At 40.2% G+C, this 17,443-nt stretch overlaps 1 protein-coding gene across 1 annotated transcript in view; it reads left to right on the top strand.

Moving 5' to 3' along the window:
* NEK7 (NIMA related kinase 7) overlaps positions 1–17,443 on the top strand; it is a 92,736-nt gene that overhangs the window by 16,443 nt on the left and 58,850 nt on the right. The window contains exons 2-4 of the mRNA XM_065883859.1: positions 2,234–2,374; positions 12,570–12,632; positions 14,388–14,498. Of these exons, the coding sequence (XP_065739931.1) occupies positions 2,234–2,374; positions 12,570–12,632; positions 14,388–14,498 (315 nt within the window). The remainder of the gene's footprint in view (positions 1–2,233; positions 2,375–12,569; positions 12,633–14,387; positions 14,499–17,443) is intronic.

Consider the following 17,443-nt stretch of genomic DNA (forward strand, 5'->3'; position numbering starts at 1 on the left):
TGCCCATGTGTCAAAATAGCCTTTTACATAAGTCATGGGGTCATCAGCCTTGACTAAGCTTTGCTTGAGGGACTCAGAGATCAAATTACTTTAGTGGGTTTAGGAACCAGTGCGCCCTTTGGTTGCATTAATAGGTATTTAATGTTCAGTCTTACTAGAGGGGGCCCAGTCAGGCCCCACAAGGACGTCATGTTTACTCTGAGTCGGCTCAGAGTAGAGCAGGTCCAGAAGGATGTGAGCAGAGTGGTAAAAGGCCAAGAAGAGTGTACTTAGCAGTAATCTAGGAATCTTGAAAAGGCCCGTGTGTGTTTAGCCAAAAGAGAGAAGATAAAAGGGCATATGATGGCTAAACTATTGTTACACTTTTATAGGTAGATCGCTACAGATAGCTTATGAGTGTCATGAGGAGCTTAAAAGGCGGTATTCCTTGGACATGCGTGGTAACCTCAGCAGCAGACAGTGTTGGATCCTAGTGGATCCTAGATCTGTCCTATGACTGGTTGAATGAATGAATGAGTCTGTAAACAATGAACGAAAGAACTAGGACAGTGGATAAAACGTATAAGGAGTTGGGATTTGCCTCCAAATGGGGACGGCTGGGGTGCTGCCTCCCAGCACCTGTAATTCTTTCTCAACACCTTCCCTGTACCTGTGTAAGCTCTTTCAGAGCAGAAGCATTTCTGATGCATCTCTGTTCCTCTAGCAGCTAGTACAGTGCCCGATGCGTAGTAAGTACTAAAATGTGTTAGTTTCAAAAAGAAATGACATTTTCCACAAACAACAAAAAAATATTGTTTAAAAATGTAATTATGTACTGAGTGACAGAGGCCAATCTGAAAGGCTACAATACTGTATGGTTCTAACTATGTGACATTCTGGTAAAAGCAAAACGATGGGTACCGTAAAAAGTCAGTGGCTGCTGGGGTTTAGTGGGGAGGGAGGGATGAATAGGCAGAGTATAGAGGATTTTTTAGGGCAGTGAAAGTGTACTATATGATACTGTAATACATGTCATTATACATTTGTCCAAACCCATAGAATGTATGACACCCAGAGTGAACCCTCACGTAAACCACGGGCTTTGGGTGATAACGATGTGTCAGTGCAGGTTCATCAGTTGTAACGAAAGCCCCACTCTGGGGGGGTGTTGGTAACGGGGAAAGCAGTGCATGTGTGGGAGCAGGGGGCGCATGGGGGACCTCTGCACCTTCCTCTTAATAGTGCTGTGAACCCAAAACTGCTTTTATACAATTACGTCTCTTTTTTTAAAATTTATTTTAACATCTTTATTGGGTTATAATTGCTTTACAATGGTGTGTTAGTTTCTGCTTTATAACAAAGTGAATCAGTTATACATATACATATGTTCCCATATCTCTTCCCTCTTGCATCTCCCTCCCTCCCACCCTCCCTTATCCCACCCCTGTAGGTGGTCACAAAGCACCGAGCTGATCTCCCTGTGCTATGCGGTTGCTTCCCACTAGCTATCTGTTTTACATTTGGTAGTGAATATATGTCCATGCCACTCTCTTGCTTTGTCACAGCTTACCCTTCCCCCTCCCCATATCCTCAAGTCCATTCTCTAGTAGGTCTGTGTCTTTATTCCTGTCTTACCCTAGGTTCTTCGTGACATTTTTTTCTTTAAATTCCATATATATGTGTTAGCATACGGTATTTGTCTCTCTCTTTCTGACTTACTTCATTCTGTATGACAGACTCTAGGTCTATCCACCTCATTACAAATAGCTCAATTTCGTTTCTTTTATGGCTGAGTAATATTCCATTGTATATATGTGCCACATCTTCTTTATCCATTCATCCGATGATGGACACTTAGGTTGTTTCCATCTCCGGGCTATTGTAAATAGAGCTGCAATGAACATTTTGGTACATGACTCTTTTTGAATTATGGTTTTCTCAGGGTATATTACGTCTTTTTAAAAAAACCTTAATGATGAGGTGGTAAACTCACTGCCACTGGAATTGTTCTTGGTAGAACTTAAATGATTGTCAGGAAGTTTAGAAGATTTTCATACATTACTTGGCAGGTTGGACTAGGTGAATTTATATGTATATGTGTGTATTTTTATATAATATGAATAGTGCGATACATACTTGTCGAGTGAATGGCTGTCTGCGGGTTTACCATAGAAATCACCTACTTATGTGAAGACAATCAATGATTGTGTGTATATTGTGTGACTGAAAACTTTTCTGACTTTTTTAATTACAGAAGGCCTTACGACCGGATATGGGCTATAATACATTAGCCAACTTTCGAATAGAAAAGAAAATTGGTCGCGGGCAATTTAGTGAAGTTTATAGAGCAGCCTGTCTCTTGGATGGAGTACCAGTAGCTTTAAAAAAAGTGCAGGTAAGATGACTTTAATTATATAAATCCACATAAAATTATACTCTGTGAAGAATAAATAGAGAAAAGTGCATCCTGAATGATTGGGTCATGACAGTCTTAAGTTGAGAACGATGGGAAGGAATAAAAATTGTACTGTAAACACTTGCATTAAGTGCAATACATGGTGGAGATCATTTTTTAGTTTTAATACTACTTTTAAAGTTCAGCTGGTTTTGTTCGCCCAGATTCAGTAATGACTAGAATGATCTTAGAAAAGCTTTCACAGCTCTAGGTTTTAAGAGGCAGATTTGAGTTGTCACCATGGCTCCTAACTGGACGTGTGGCTACGTGTTGTATCCTGAGCTGCAGGCACTGCAGAAGGAAACACCAGGCTCACAGAATGCACGGCCTAATAAAGTCAGTAAACAGCAGGCAAGGTTAGGGGGAGGTTTTCGTTAATGTAGAGAGCCACACTGGCAATACGTGAAAGAAAACTGAAGTGAACTTTATTTACTGGAGAATAAAAAAAAAGTGAAATAGGTAAAGTTAGAGGATTGACGTCTTACGTAAAATCCACACGTTGTATTGGTATCATTCTAGCATCAGCTCTGCTCTCCAGTCCTGACTCTGTCTGGCTTCCTCAGATCCATGGACCTGCCCCAGCTCACCTGGCCAGGCCCTGCCCCAGCCCGAGCCCAGGACAGGTCACTGCCCTGATGGGTCCACTCGCCTCTGGTCTTGAAAGCACTTACCTTTCTGCCCCAGAGTGTGTTTGACATTGTACCGTTTTACTTCCCTTTTTCAGGGAAGGGCATTCTTGTTCACACCTGCCTGTGGACTTTCCGTTTTACTCTGCAGCCCTGGTGTCTTTTCTGTGTCGAGACCTGCAAAACCTCAGTGTCCTCTTTCTATTATTATTTTAATTTTGTAAGGGATCAGTATACTTGCAACAGCTGTAGCAGAGGTGAATAGTTTTCACTCATATTTTTAAGCAAATAGTAAATATTTATGAAAGATTTTATGGGGCATATATGTTAGATATAAAGAATAGGACAGATGCTCTCATATCCACCACTCACCTTTGACACACTTCTGCCACTCCCTTCCTTCAGAGGTCACCATGTCCTGAATTTGTGTGTATTGTTCCTTTGCTTTTCTTTAGAGTTTTTCTCCAAATCTGTATACATTTCTGAATACATCTGTTGTTTGCTTTTGCATTTTTGAACTTATATAAATGTTGTCACATGTTGGTGTGTGTGGCTATGCTTTATTCTTTATATATCTAGTATTCAATATGTAGATATGCGTGTGTATGTGTAGTATTACATACTACGTGTGTATACTATCCAGTTCTTGTTACGTGCTACTGGTTGTGTACAGTTGTTTGCTGTTACAAACAGTACTTCCGTGATGTTCCTGTGTATGTTTCCTGGTGCAAGAATCTCCCTTTTACATGTGCCTGAGGATGGAAGTGATGAGCCCAGGGCCACGCATGGTCAGTGCTGCAAGTTTATACCGAGTTCTTCCAGCGGTTGCACCGTTGACCTTCTCTCCAGCAGCACGTGAGGGTAGCCGTCTTCTCTCATGTACTCTGCCATTTACAGTAAGAACATAAAATATACAATGCAGATATTAGTGTTTATGACACAGATGACTTTGGGAATGATTATTTCCTAACAACAGAACTCTGATCCTTTTTTTTTTTTTTTTTTTTGTGGTACGCGGGCCTCTCACCGCTGTGGCCTCTCCCGTTGCGGAGCACAGGCTCCGGACGCGCAGGCTCAGCGGCCATGGCTCACGGGCCCAGCCGCTCCGCGGCATGTGGGATCTTCCCAGACTGGGACACGAACCCATGTCCCCTGCGTCGGCAGGCGGACTCTCAACCACTGCGCCACCAGGGAAGCCCTCTGATGCATTTTTAAAATGTCTTGAATTTCTAATACATATCTCTGGGCACTGTGGGGTGGGGGAGGAAAAGAAGCTAGCAATTTTATTCCTGCTCACCAAGGGAAAAGGAGTCTATCTAGAGCAATGAAACGTTAAACCCTGCGGCGTGGATTCCTGGTTTCCCTAGTTCGCAGAAAGGAAATGTCAGTATGAGCTGTTGGCGTGGCTGGGATTGGAACGGAAGCCAGGCTGTCAAGGTGAGACCAGATCCTGGAGAGCTCTGAAACCAGGAACAGGACTTTGAGTAGGAGGGAAGTGAGGATGGGAAGTATGGATTCTCTAGGAGGGTAATAATCTTCAAAATCGGTTATTTTCAAGATAAAAGTACAAGCTGAACACACAGAACAGACTAGAGAGAAGATAGCTGCTGATTTGCCCCAGGTGTCAAGGCGGGGCTGGCTGGCTGGCTGGCTGGCTGGCTGGCTGGCTGGCTGGCTGGATATGTGGGTGGATAGATGGGTAGGTGGGTGCGTGTGTGGGTGGATGCTTGGATGGGTGGAAGGATGGGTGGGTGGATGAATGGGTGGACGGATGCATGGATGGATGGATGGAGTGAGAGACCATCTAGGTGGAGTCCCTGAGGCCTTCCTGGCTTCCCTCTCCCCCCTACCCCCTACCCCCGACCCTGAGTGTGGACAGAGAGACAGCGCTCAGTTCTGTCTCTAAGGATTGTGTTTTAAATCACAGAACCTTGTCATTGGAAATACTGAGAAAGAAGGGGAGAAAGAAGGGAAAAGGGAGGAGGGAGAAAGAACAAAAGCTCTTCCAGGCCTCTTGTAATACCGTCTACATCGTTTCTGGTTGCCTGTATCCTTCTTTCCTTTGACTGGAAAATTGAATGGACAGGAGTGGATGTGCATGGTCGTGTTTCCAGTCAGTGCAGGGTAGATGCCCCTCGAGCTGCCCCCACCTCACACTATGGTAAACCCCAGACCGCTGCCTCCCGCTGTGCCGAGTTCAAGTTTGTCCTTTGGGCTTTGCCTTCTTCTGTGCTTCTTAGGGTTGCTATTGGGACATACTGTAGTTTAAACGTAACTCCTTTATACAAGAGAGAATTGTTGCTGTAAAGATATTCTTAGCTTCTGTAATTAGGGAACAGTATCTTAAACCTTTGTGAGGAGAAATATATTTGCATTTCAGACATGTTATTGATTTTTGTGATGTATTACACTTGCGCTGAACAATAAAGACCAGGGTTCTTCCTTTTTAGAAATCCACCTCTGCAGCTTAGTATGAAAATGTTTTAAACTATTGTTGACCAGACTCTTTTCCTGCCTGAAGAGTCCTAGCCCCTCTTCAAAAAATTCATAAGGAATCAAACGTTGGATATCCTCATGCAATTTGTTATTTTAAGGCTACTTTACTCGTCTAAAGGGCCATGTCACTGTTTCCAGCTCCTCTAGAATCCTTCCTGGTTGAGTTCATGTGTTGAAATGTTGCGTTTATAACTCATTTCTCTGCTCACAAATCTTTGATGAGACTCTTTAGGAGCAGCGTGCAGGTTCCTCAGCGTAGTTCTCCAGGCTCTTCTGAACTTTGTCCTGTGTCAGGTGTCACTTTTCTGTGGCCAACTTGCCGGAAGCCCTGGTGACTTTCCTGGATGTTTGCCTGTTACCTGTGTGTGGAAAGGAAAGAGTGTGTACTGAATGCACGTTCCTTCTTTGAAATCATAAAGAGCTTGAGAGCCTGCAGTGTATGACAGCATTAACCAACCTTCTAGAAAATTTGCCCACATCCCGTCATGATTTGTTTGCCAAAAATGAAGATGGTTCTTAACTGATGGAACATTTTTGCAATTCCACATACTGGCTTTGCTGCCCTGTCTCCCTGCTTCCCTTCCTGTTGCTCGTTCAGTTCACTTCTCCAGTGTTAGCGATCACCTGATGTTCAGTGGTTAGCATCTTAAGGCTTTGAGAACACCAGCATGAACAGAATAACGGGGCTCGTGGATTCCAGTGGAAGTGCAGCCAAGACACGTCTAAAATAGTGAGGGAGGAACCACAGTGGGTGCGGCCTTGAGGGGCCCAGGGTGAGAGGGAGGTTGGGAAAGTCTTCACAGGCGTCGGGCTGTGTCTCAGAACCACAGTTCTTTGTGCTGGAAGATTATCAAAGAATTGTTTTGATCTCGTCCACTTAATCTCTGTTTTATTATACTTAGTTCATTGATTAGAGCTGTGTAATTGGAATTGGTAGATGTGATGTTATAGCATGAATTTTGGTTTTTTGTGTCTCAGTTCTGTGACCTTTTTTACCCTGACTTTTTAATCGTAGGTGCAGTAGTTTGATCCTTAGTTCATTAATGCTTAATTTGTCTTTTCTTACTCTTACGTTGTATGTTGAATAATACTGTTTTACTGTGGGACATCCATTGTCAGTCAGTGACATTTATTAGAGTCACTTTTGTATAAAGCACTTTTGTATACTTACAAACAAACATAAATAGTGATAATAATACAGTATTTGTTCAGATTCACCCTTTTGATCCGGCTGATCTCAAAAAAACTTTCTGAAAGAACAAATATTCTTTGATATTTGTTTTACTTATATTTACTTATATTTGATAATTATGTTAAAGCATTCATCAAGAAAATCACTTTTTAGAGTATATTAATGAGTATAACTTGCTCTTTTACATGTGTTCATTTTAGATTAAAGATTTTGCATGTTTGCATGTAATTAGACATTAGGATTTACATGCAATTAGAAATTTGTGGGCAGTAGCTTCTTCCGTAATGCATACACTGATTTTAATATATTTGTAACACTTTATAGCCATATATTCAGTCTCGTTTTCAGTGTTCACTGTGCTTACGGAATTCGTCCTGCAGCTTTTATCAACTTCATTATTTAATCCCTATAGACTTCTTTGAAACTTTCAATAGATACTTGAGCAAATGAAAATTAGGAAGCATTTGTAAGAATAATTTATATATTTATAAATTTATATATATATATTTATATATATAATTTATATATATATATTTATATATATAATTTATATATTATATATTTTTTAAATTGGAGAATAATTTAGTAATTGATACTATACTAGTTTACTTGTCGAGGAGGCAGAGACTTCATCTTAAAAAATTAAAGCTTCTTAATTTTATTCATTTGTACTTTAAATTTTATTTTAGGCATTTTGAGGCATATAAAAATGTAGTAAATTTTTAGCCTTACCGAGTATTTAGAGAATGGGGCATTCTAGTTAACAAAATTTGGGGGTTATAATGAATTAAGATATATACCATAAATAGATTACTAACATTAAAATATTTAAGTGATACAGTGGACATCAATGAAATAGTTTAGTTATTTGTCCATTTTTTGATGTTTCACAAATTTTTCTTTTAGCATCTTATGGTACCTTAGGGTCATCATTAAGATAAATGCAAGTTTTGATTATGTGAGTTTATCTTAAAATTTTTAAATGAGAAACTCTTCTAGTGGCCAAGCCTGGTGAGTAAATATTGTTCTTTGTGTGAATCTTCTCTCTCCTCGACATCCCCACCGTCCTCCCCATCGTCTCAGTGTAAGGTGCTTCTCTTTCCTTGAATTGGGATGCAGGGACGTCATCTTCACTAGGGTTTCTTCCCCTTAGTCTGTGCCCAGCATTCGTCATTCTCTTCTGTCCTTGAAGCCCATCCAGTTCAATATTTGTTCCATCTTGCCCCTTGTCTGCCAGTCTGCAACAACACCCCCCTCCCCGTTTTCTTTTCTTTTTTTCTTAAATATGTTTTCAGCCCCTTGCTCTCATTTTCCTCTGTCCCTTTCCTGGCACCATGCTGACTCTGCCAAGACCAGGCGTCACGGTTGCTCAGCACTCCCACCCCCGGCACCCGGTCTGCTCGCAGCACTGTCACAGCCCACCCTGTGCTCTGCTTGTCCTGTCTTAACTCTCCACATCCCCTCTTCATCTCCCCGTCTCATTTCTCTCCCATTCTGTCTTTCCACCAAAGCTTGTTCTTTGACCTCATCCTGACCATGGCCCTCTATTCCATATTCTCTAGACCTCTTATTTAAGGTCTGATTTCAGTTGTTTGTGTGTTTCTTGGACCTTTGTCAGCTATTTGAGCAATGCGGATGTTTCCACTTTACAATCTCCCCCATCTTGCTCCTGTCTTGCTAACCCCCCGGGCAGGGTTTCTCTTCACTGGGTGTTTCTTCATTTCTCTGTTCACATGTAGCCACTGTTCCACACCCCCTAGCACAGAAGGGTTCAGGTTATTTCTTGGAGTTTTGCTTACCTTTCTTTGGAAAGGCACTCTCTTGTACTCCCTACTTGGATATATTTTAACCACGGTAGTGAGAAGAACACAAACCAGCAGGTACATACGATTACAGTGTTGTCAGTGGTGGAGTTAAAAACTACCACCTACTCTGAAGCCTCAGCCACGGCCCGTGTGCCTTCATGCTTAGTGGAAAAGGGCATCTCCTGTGTGCCAGTGATGACCTCTGCCATCTGCTGTGCTTTCACGATTGCACAGCCATCCTAATTCACCTTCCCTTCCCTACCTGCGCTCTGGACAAGATCTTTCTCTTCTGTCTTCCTGGAGACTTTTTCAGCTGCTGCCCGTTTCTCCCGCATCCACCTCTCCTCTCCTGCAGTGTCATCACTTGACGTTCTTACTGACGTCTCCGTAGTAACTGTTGCTTCAACACCCACAGCTTCTTCACACTACACTGGCTTGGTTCTCCTGTCTTTCTGGATATCCCTTTTCTTATTTCCTTCAGTGGCATCTCTTTTCCCCACTCCTTTCAGGATATTTCTCACTGTCATGATTTTGGATTGTTTGCTTCTCCTGCATCACCTTCTCCCTGATCCCTGTAGGGTGGCTTCTGAACCTCTGGAAGCCCTGACTAAGCTTTGCTGAGCTTCAGGCTCTCAGGAAGTCTGAACAAAGGATGAATTTCCCGTGGTACATATTAGAAGCTTTTTAATTTTAAGCAAAAAGGACTGATTGATGCCCTAGGAGTTAGATCACTATATACTAGCCTGTTGAGTTAAAAGGCACTCCCTTGGAAACAAAGGTTTTTTTTTTTTTTTTTTTTAAATAATCATGGAAAAATTAAGGACACACACAGGTATCTAGTTCCTTGCCATCATTTGTCAGGGCCTTAAGGAATCCACGAGGAAGAAATTGAGTCCTGTCTTTTGCCTTGAAGTTCAGACACGTTGGTGCATGAAGAGAGGAAGGCTGATGGCTGCTGGATTACAGGCCTGGGTGTCAGAGGAACGGGGTTCCTGGCTCCAGTGCAGATCTCTTCGAGCACTCACCTGGCTTAACTTCCGCCCCCCTCTCCACCCCTTAGGGGTCTGTGTATTGAGTCAGGGAAGGGCTGGTGGTAGAGACTTTCATTATTCGGAGATTATCTTGTTCCATGATTGTAATTTACGTCTAGAGAGGCCACTCAGCCCTTCTGCCATGGATTTTCTAACTCCCTCACCCATCTTCCATCCTTCAAATAATAAAGTCTGTGCCTACCACCCAGCAAGTGCGGGAACCAGAAGTCACTGTGGCATCCGGGTTGCAAGGGGCAGGAACACCGGGGAAGACAGAGGCACAGTCCAGGGGTGAGATCAGAAGGACGGAGGGCACGTGGGAAACAGGCCTCAATGTGGGACAAGCTGCTCAGTTCATTTATTCAGGCTCTGTGAAGCTGGTGAGGCCCAGATGTTTGGTTGAGATTTCCATTTATTTAAGATTTATTTAAAGTAAGATGTAACAGGTTTGTCAAACTGTCTCAGTATATTTTTTGAAGTACTTCCTTCACTACATTTTAAGTGTTTTTTTCTCCTAACAGACCTACAGATGCCCTTTTAAGGACATTTGTGTTTAATGTTTAAGTCACTTGACAGCCTTTTCCCTCCAAAGATACCTAGTGTTAACCTTTTGAGTTTCATTAGTCGTGAGTAATTTTGGCAAAATTTAAAGGTGACAAAAGAAAACTTTTTAAATGATTCAGAGAATACCAAGAATGTATCAGCCAGTCACTTGCTTAAACACTGCTAATAACTTTGCTCGTATCAAACATTAGTTTAAAAACCCAAACATTAGTTTAGAAACTTTGGTAGAGCTGGAAAGATACCTTCTGAAGACAAGCTTATAAATAGTTTATGAAAATCCAGATTTTTTTTTCATGTGTATTGCCTTTTGCTCACGGAATCAGACAGCTTTGAATCTATGTCTGCGAATGATTTAATCTAAAGATTCAGTTTCTGTTTTTGTCTTGACATGCTGGCTAAGAGAAAAAGCAAGATAAGATACTTCTGAATTTCCAATTAAAAGTATTTGGTTCAGAATTTAGTTTTGCCTTAAATGTGCCAGCAATGCTTCATTCCTCAGTGTTTGAGAAGTGACTTTTGGTATTGAGAATTCAGTTCAAGATGAAAGTTAATTTGTTAATTCTGAATTAGTTTAATTATAAGTTGAATTAAAGATTCATGATTTCATCATGGCACAGTTCTGTCTTTGTATTTTGTGTCTAGTTAGGGTTTCCTAGAGCTCTCATACACATTCTCATCTCGCTCAGTCTTTCGTGTTTTAATACTTTCCCATCATAGACATTGATTACTGAGAGATTAGATTTATACATGTCTCCAAGTTTGTGATTTTTTTTTTTTTTCATTTTAGTCACTAGTACCAGAATGATCCTTTCTCTGTTTCCTTAAAAAACGTTTTCAGGAATTCCTTCAAGGTCTAAGACATTCAAAATTTTGTACTTCCCCACATTTCTTCAAGTTGTATCAAGTCCCCTGTGATTGGTAGTTCCCGAGAATGGCATCATAAATAAGTAGTGTGTGTGTGTGTGTGTGTGTGTGTGTGTGTGTGTGTTTCATATCAGTAACTAACATCAAGTTCAAAATTTTCTGTTTACATTAATATTTGTTATAGTTGTTTGATTTGTTATTTAGTGACAACATCATTTTTCTGGCACCTTTTGGCATTTTGGGTAATGAGTGGCTTTCCTACGTGAAATTGCTAAATGTAGAGTTTACTCCTTTAAGTAATGAACTTGTCATTTTACTTATTTCTGTAAGAAATCTTTCTGAGGTGTATTGCACTTCCCTGCATATATGATTCAAGCTTCGGAAGCCCGGGCAGCTACAGCCCGCCCCTCGAGGCACTCATGTCACTGCGTGCAGCAGCACTTGTGGGTTGAGTGTCACGTTCTGTGCTCGGGGCTGCAGTCTGTCCCTGACGGTGTGCCTCCTGAGGACTGCAGGCTGGTTCCCTTATTTGTAGCTATAATAAAACATAACGATAACTTGGCATTCAACACAGTTTTGTGAATCATGGAAAAGCAAGAAAATGAACGTGTTATCCTCATTTATGCTTGGAGTATTGACTTATTAAGATATTTATTTATTGTTAGTTTTCCATATGCTTGGAACATTGAGCGATTTCTTTGTTTTCAGAGACATACTAAAGAGCCCTTTGATTGTATTATTTATTTTTATGTTTTTTACATTAGATCAACGTTTCTCAACCTTTTCTTTATTTTCACCCCTCACCTTTTTAGACATTTTTTCCCAATTATGCCCCCCACCATGAAATTTTAATTCCGTAGATACAGTGTGTCTGTTTAGGTATCATATGTATATCTGTGCTTAAAGAGAGTAAGACTTTGTCACCCTCTCTCTGAAGAACCAATTTTCACCTCCTTGGAAAATTGACAAGGGTATCAGCCCTGTCAAGAATGCATGCATTAGACCTTTTAGACCTGATTTGATCATATAGATTAATGGTTCAGAGCTTGGGTTATAGTAGGATAACTTGGAGAATGAATTCTGGCTGCTCCATTAATTACCTATGTGAACTTCTGTCAATTTCTTAAGCTTTCTAAACCTACTTTCCTTCATGTGTAAAGTGGGAATACTAACATTATTGTCCTCATGCGGATTAAATGAGAATTAAACGAGGTGGTTCATGCAGTATATTTAGCACATATTGTTCAATATTTTAACTGTTATTATATTAATATATCACAGTCTCACAACTTCCGTGCTCTTCGATTTGAACTTAAGATTTGAAATATCTAGCTCTTCTCTTTTCCCATTTTTAATACTGACTGCCCCTGGAGGGAAAATGTAACCTCTAGTCACATGGGATAAAATACCTGTAGATCTCCACAGCTCCTAAAAGCTAATTGGAAAGAATACTTCTTAGTGTGTGTGTAATTATGTGCAAAGTATTACAGTGGACTTACATGGTAACTTGGACCATAGATTACTATTTTATTAAGTAATTCTGGATTTTATTTTTAGATATTTGATTTAATGGACGCCAAAGCACGTGCTGATTGTATCAAAGAAATAGATCTCCTTAAGGTAAATAACAAATGAACTGTTGACTGTTTTGAACATAATTGAATAGGTTGATAAAAGTGATTTATTAAATATCACACTTAAAAATAAAAAGATTTTTGAGATACAGCTTATGCTGCACCGATTTCAAGTAACATATAAGTTTGAAATCAATATATTGAAGAATCCAGTTACCTTTTGGATTTACTGTACAATAATTTAATTGGAACATTTGGTAGGATTAGCTTTTTTTTTTTTTTTTCACGGTACGTGGGCCTCTCACTGTTGTGGCCTCTCCCGTTGCGGAGCACAGGCTCTGGACGCACAGCCTTAGCCATGGCCATGGCTCACGGGCCCAGCCGCTCCGCTGCATGTGGGATCCTCCCGGACCGGGGCACGAACCCGCGTCCCCTGCATTGGCAGGTGGACTCTCAACCACTGAGCCACCAGGGAAGCCCTGGTAGGATTAGCTTTTTTCCCCCATTTCAAACTAGAAGATAAATAAAATAGACATAAAACATTGAAGACATTTTTTCTCGATGATCCCAGTTAGACACATTCTAAATGTTAAGTAATGTAAATGCATATTAGCATTATCTCAGGGTATGGTATATTGAGAATGTGGACTGATCCAAATGGCTCACGTTTTAAAAATAATATTTCCATATCTTTTTGCAGATGTAGAAAGGGTGGTGTAAAGAGTATGTCAGAATTAGCTTTTCAGTTTCTTATCCACTCAAAGAATAGGACTGACATTTCAGTTACCGTCACACTGCATTTATTATCGTGAGATTTCTTTTGAGGAATTCAGTGGTTTATGTTATATTTTTAACTTTTGGATAAAACTTGGATGATTTTTATGCCATCCAGTTTTGTTTGTGCCTGAAGTGAATGAGATCTATTCAAAGAGATAACAGTAAGATCAGATTGAACCATGCTTTCCACTGTTCTATTTGTTGTAGTTATTTCCTGGGACATGAAGTGACTGCTTTAATAAACCTTTGTTAGAGAAATAATATATCATCATAGAAAATGTGGGAGGAAAACCTTTAAGTAGAAAGAAGAGAAGAAAATCCTGTGTATACTCTTTGGGATCATTCTTGAATAAGTTTCTTTGAGAAATGATTTTTCTTATGTTACCTTGCTTAAAGATTGAATGAAAAGATTGTACAAAAAGACTGTAAATGTGTATAGACTTATGAATATATTTCTACAAGGTGAAAAATTTTTAAGGTAATTTAATAATCAACCCCGTAGATAAGTTCAGAATATTTATATTATTTGATGTAAAAGTGATATCTAGATGCAATATAGTAGATGCCAGATTTTTACCACTGGCTGGAGTTATACTAGGATCACCCTTAACTTCAGAATAGTAGTAAAAAGGAATACTTTACTTAACACTGAGTGGCCTTAAATGACATTTATCATTTTGAAGGATATAATTTTTAACAATTGGTGATTTAATTTAGTCATTCGTTTATATGCATGTATTTATATATTTGTTCATCATAGCAATACTTTAAAAATTTTTGTGTATAATTTACTCTATTATTTCTAATAAAAATATTAAAGTAAAAATGTCTGGTTTTACTTTCAATAAGTATAATACTTATTTCAAAATTCACTAGATTAAAGAAAAATATAGTCATGTTAAGATTTCTGTAACTTAAAAATGAAATGCAGTAACTAACTTTATTCTTAAGTTATGAAACTGTGACTCTTGGGAATTTACAGTAAGAAAACTTTTTGATGCCTGTTTTTTTTTTTTTTTCTCAGCAACTCAACCATCCTAATGTAATTAAATATTATGCATCGTTCATTGAAGATAATGAACTAAACATAGTTTTGGAATTAGCAGATGCTGGTGATCTATCCAGAATGATAAAGGTAAGGTTTGTTTTTTTTTTTTAAACTGAAGATTTATTTTTTCTGATTGAGTTGTAGGTTAAAAATATAGGCATGTTAGCTACTTTAAAGACCTCAACGTGGTGCTTAACATATGGTAGCCCTGTAATAAGTGGTAGGCAGTAGTGATGATTATGATTATGAAGCTAGATACCTGGTGAAGTCACACGGGATATGTGAACACTCCGAGACCAACCTGGAAATAGACCGAGGGCTCGTCTTCTGTAAGCTGAAGTTATAGTTTTGCAGCTTGATTTCTCCAGCCAGAGCACCCTCAATCCTGCATCTCTGGACATCAAACAGAGGGACCAGTGGGAAATTGTAGAGCAGCCTGACCTGGGCTGTCCCTGCTCCTGGGAGGGATGCTCAGAGAAGAAAGTGGGCCTTAGATTCAAACTTGCACATCAAACCCTGATTTGACCACTTAAAAGTTATTTCTTTTCTAAGGGCATATTAATTGGGTTTAAGTTCAGCTACAAGTTATAGAAACTGCCAAATAACAGTAGGCTAAAAACTACTTATACTTGGGCTTAACTTAACTTCTTTTTTTTTAATTTATTTTTTTGGCTGCATTGGGTCTTAGTTGTGGCATGCGGGATCTTTCATTTCAGCACATGGGCTCTTCGTTGTGGTACGTGGGCTTCTCCCTAGTTGTGCTGTGCAGGTTTCCTCTCTCTAGTTGTAGCGCACAGGCTGCAGGGCGCATGGTCTCTATAGTTTGCGGCATGCGGGGCTCTAGTTGACGCACGTGAGCTCAGTAGTTGTGGCACGCGGGCTTAGTTGCCCCGTGACATGTGGGATCTTAGTTCCCTGACCAGAGATCAAACCCATGTCCCCTGCACTGCAATGCAGATTCTTTACCACTGGACCACCAGGGACTTACTTAACTTCTGTGTGCCATATTTTTTCCAAAACAAAATAATAATAGAACCTACTTCATAGGGTCGTTTTAAATGATTAAGTAATTGATATTTACTAAGAACTTAGAAGAGTGTCCCACGTATAGGAAGGCTATGTATATGGAAGCTGTTGCTGTATTATTAGTGTTATTATGTATATTTCTCTGTTGCATAAAATTCTGGGGCTAATATGGCAGTTCTGATCTCAGATTCTCAGAGACCAAGCCTGTTTACAGCTGATCAAGTCGTAGGCATGAAGGGAGAAGGGTACTGGCTGGCTGTATCTAAGGCACATCACTAGATGCTGCCACACACTGTTTTCCGTTTCATCCCATTGGCCAGAATTTCATCTCATGAACGTGTGTAGATGCAGGGGAGGCTAGCATGCGTAGTCTTCATTTGGCTGTCCATGTGTGAGCTAAACTCTTACTCTGGAAGCTGAATTGAACAGTGTGGAAATCAGCAAAGACCAACGAAATGAGAAAAAGTGAGAGCTGTTCATTCTGAGCCTGTTCCAGCAACGGAGTCAACCACTGTCACCAGCGTGTTGGCAGAGATTCTCGGGCAGGTAGAGGAGGAGGGACTCTTTATAGTGGATAAAAGAGGAGGCTTCGGGTGTGCCCTCATGGGAGGCCACTGACACACAGAAGCTGTTGGTGAGCTCACTCCAAGTCGGGCATCTTAGGTGACTGGCGAGGCTGTGTATTTGGCTTTCTCTGGTTGGTCCTAAGTTGGAAGCAAGGATGAAAATTGGGGAAGCTGTCAGTTATTAAGTCCTGGCCATTTGGGGCTGTTACAGAAGTTACTGTTCAGCTTACTGGATTGTCACTAGAGAGAGCAGTCTGACCTCCTCCGAGTCTGATGGAGCAGGCTGGTTTCCCGGGCTGCTTGTTAAAGATGGAAGGTTGGTTTCCTGGTCAGGTTGCTGGGGACTGTGGTTCAGAGTTCTGTTTTTATATGTGGTCTGGCCATTGTCTATTTGTATATTTAGTCTCTTAACAGATACCTGAGCACAACCAGTAATCTCTGCTACATGGAGTTCTTGTAAGGGGTTTTTAAAAACAGTGTTAGGTGCTTTGTATGCATTATCTTGTTTCCTCGTCAGAAGAATTCTTAGAGGTAATTTTGACACTTAGAGAAGATAAGTATCATTGCTAATAAATAGAAGAACTGTATTTGAAGTTAGGTTTGTCTGATGTAAAAACCCATGTGTTTTTCTTTAGTGGCCCTTAAGAATTTTTGTATCACAAAACTCCTTTGAAAAATCAGATGAAAACTCTTGACCTTCTCCCCCGGAAAATGCTGATGCATACACAATTTGTTTTCCGTTCCAAGCCCTTTGCAGATGTTCTGATCAAGGTGTTTGTGGGTTTACTAGCAGTAGCTGAGAACCCTGCTCTCCAGGGTGAGTTCAGTGTCAGCCACTTAAACTCTCATTACTTAACTTCTCTTAGGGTCAGTTTCCTCATTTGTAAGATAGAGATAGTTGTGAGATTGCTTTCTAAATTATAAAAACGCTACATAAAAGGAGGATAACGTTCCTGCTATCACAGAATGCTATCAAGCTGACTCTGTTTAAAGTCCTGTGGTAGGATGACACACTTCCCATCAGTTACCTGACTTGCTGTTGTAGGGACTTCCCACCGCTACCACAGATAGCTAACCACCAGTTAATTTGCAGTGTCTGCAAATTAATTAACAATAAAAAAATGTAGTCTTCATTTTAAAAAGAAATGCAAATACACAAATGGAAAATCTTACAAAACAGCTGTCTATCAAGATGAGACTCATAAAAAAGCTCATGTAAATAATCCTTACAAGAGAGACAACTAAGATAACATTCTTTGCTTGAACCTTTAGGTACAAGAGTTATTTAATTACTTAGAGTGCAAAGGAAAGAGGGCAAATCCCTACTGGGCAAATGCCTGCTGAAGCAGATGAAAGAAACAGACAATTTCAGTTACAGAGTCTTGCTCTAGATTGAGATCTTGATGATTTAGGGGCTTGATTGCCTTTTAGAGTTTTTGC

This window comes from Phocoena phocoena, chromosome 1 (genome assembly GCF_963924675.1).
Source record: "Phocoena phocoena chromosome 1, mPhoPho1.1, whole genome shotgun sequence".
Classification (NCBI taxonomy): domain Eukaryota; kingdom Metazoa; phylum Chordata; class Mammalia; order Artiodactyla; family Phocoenidae; genus Phocoena; species Phocoena phocoena.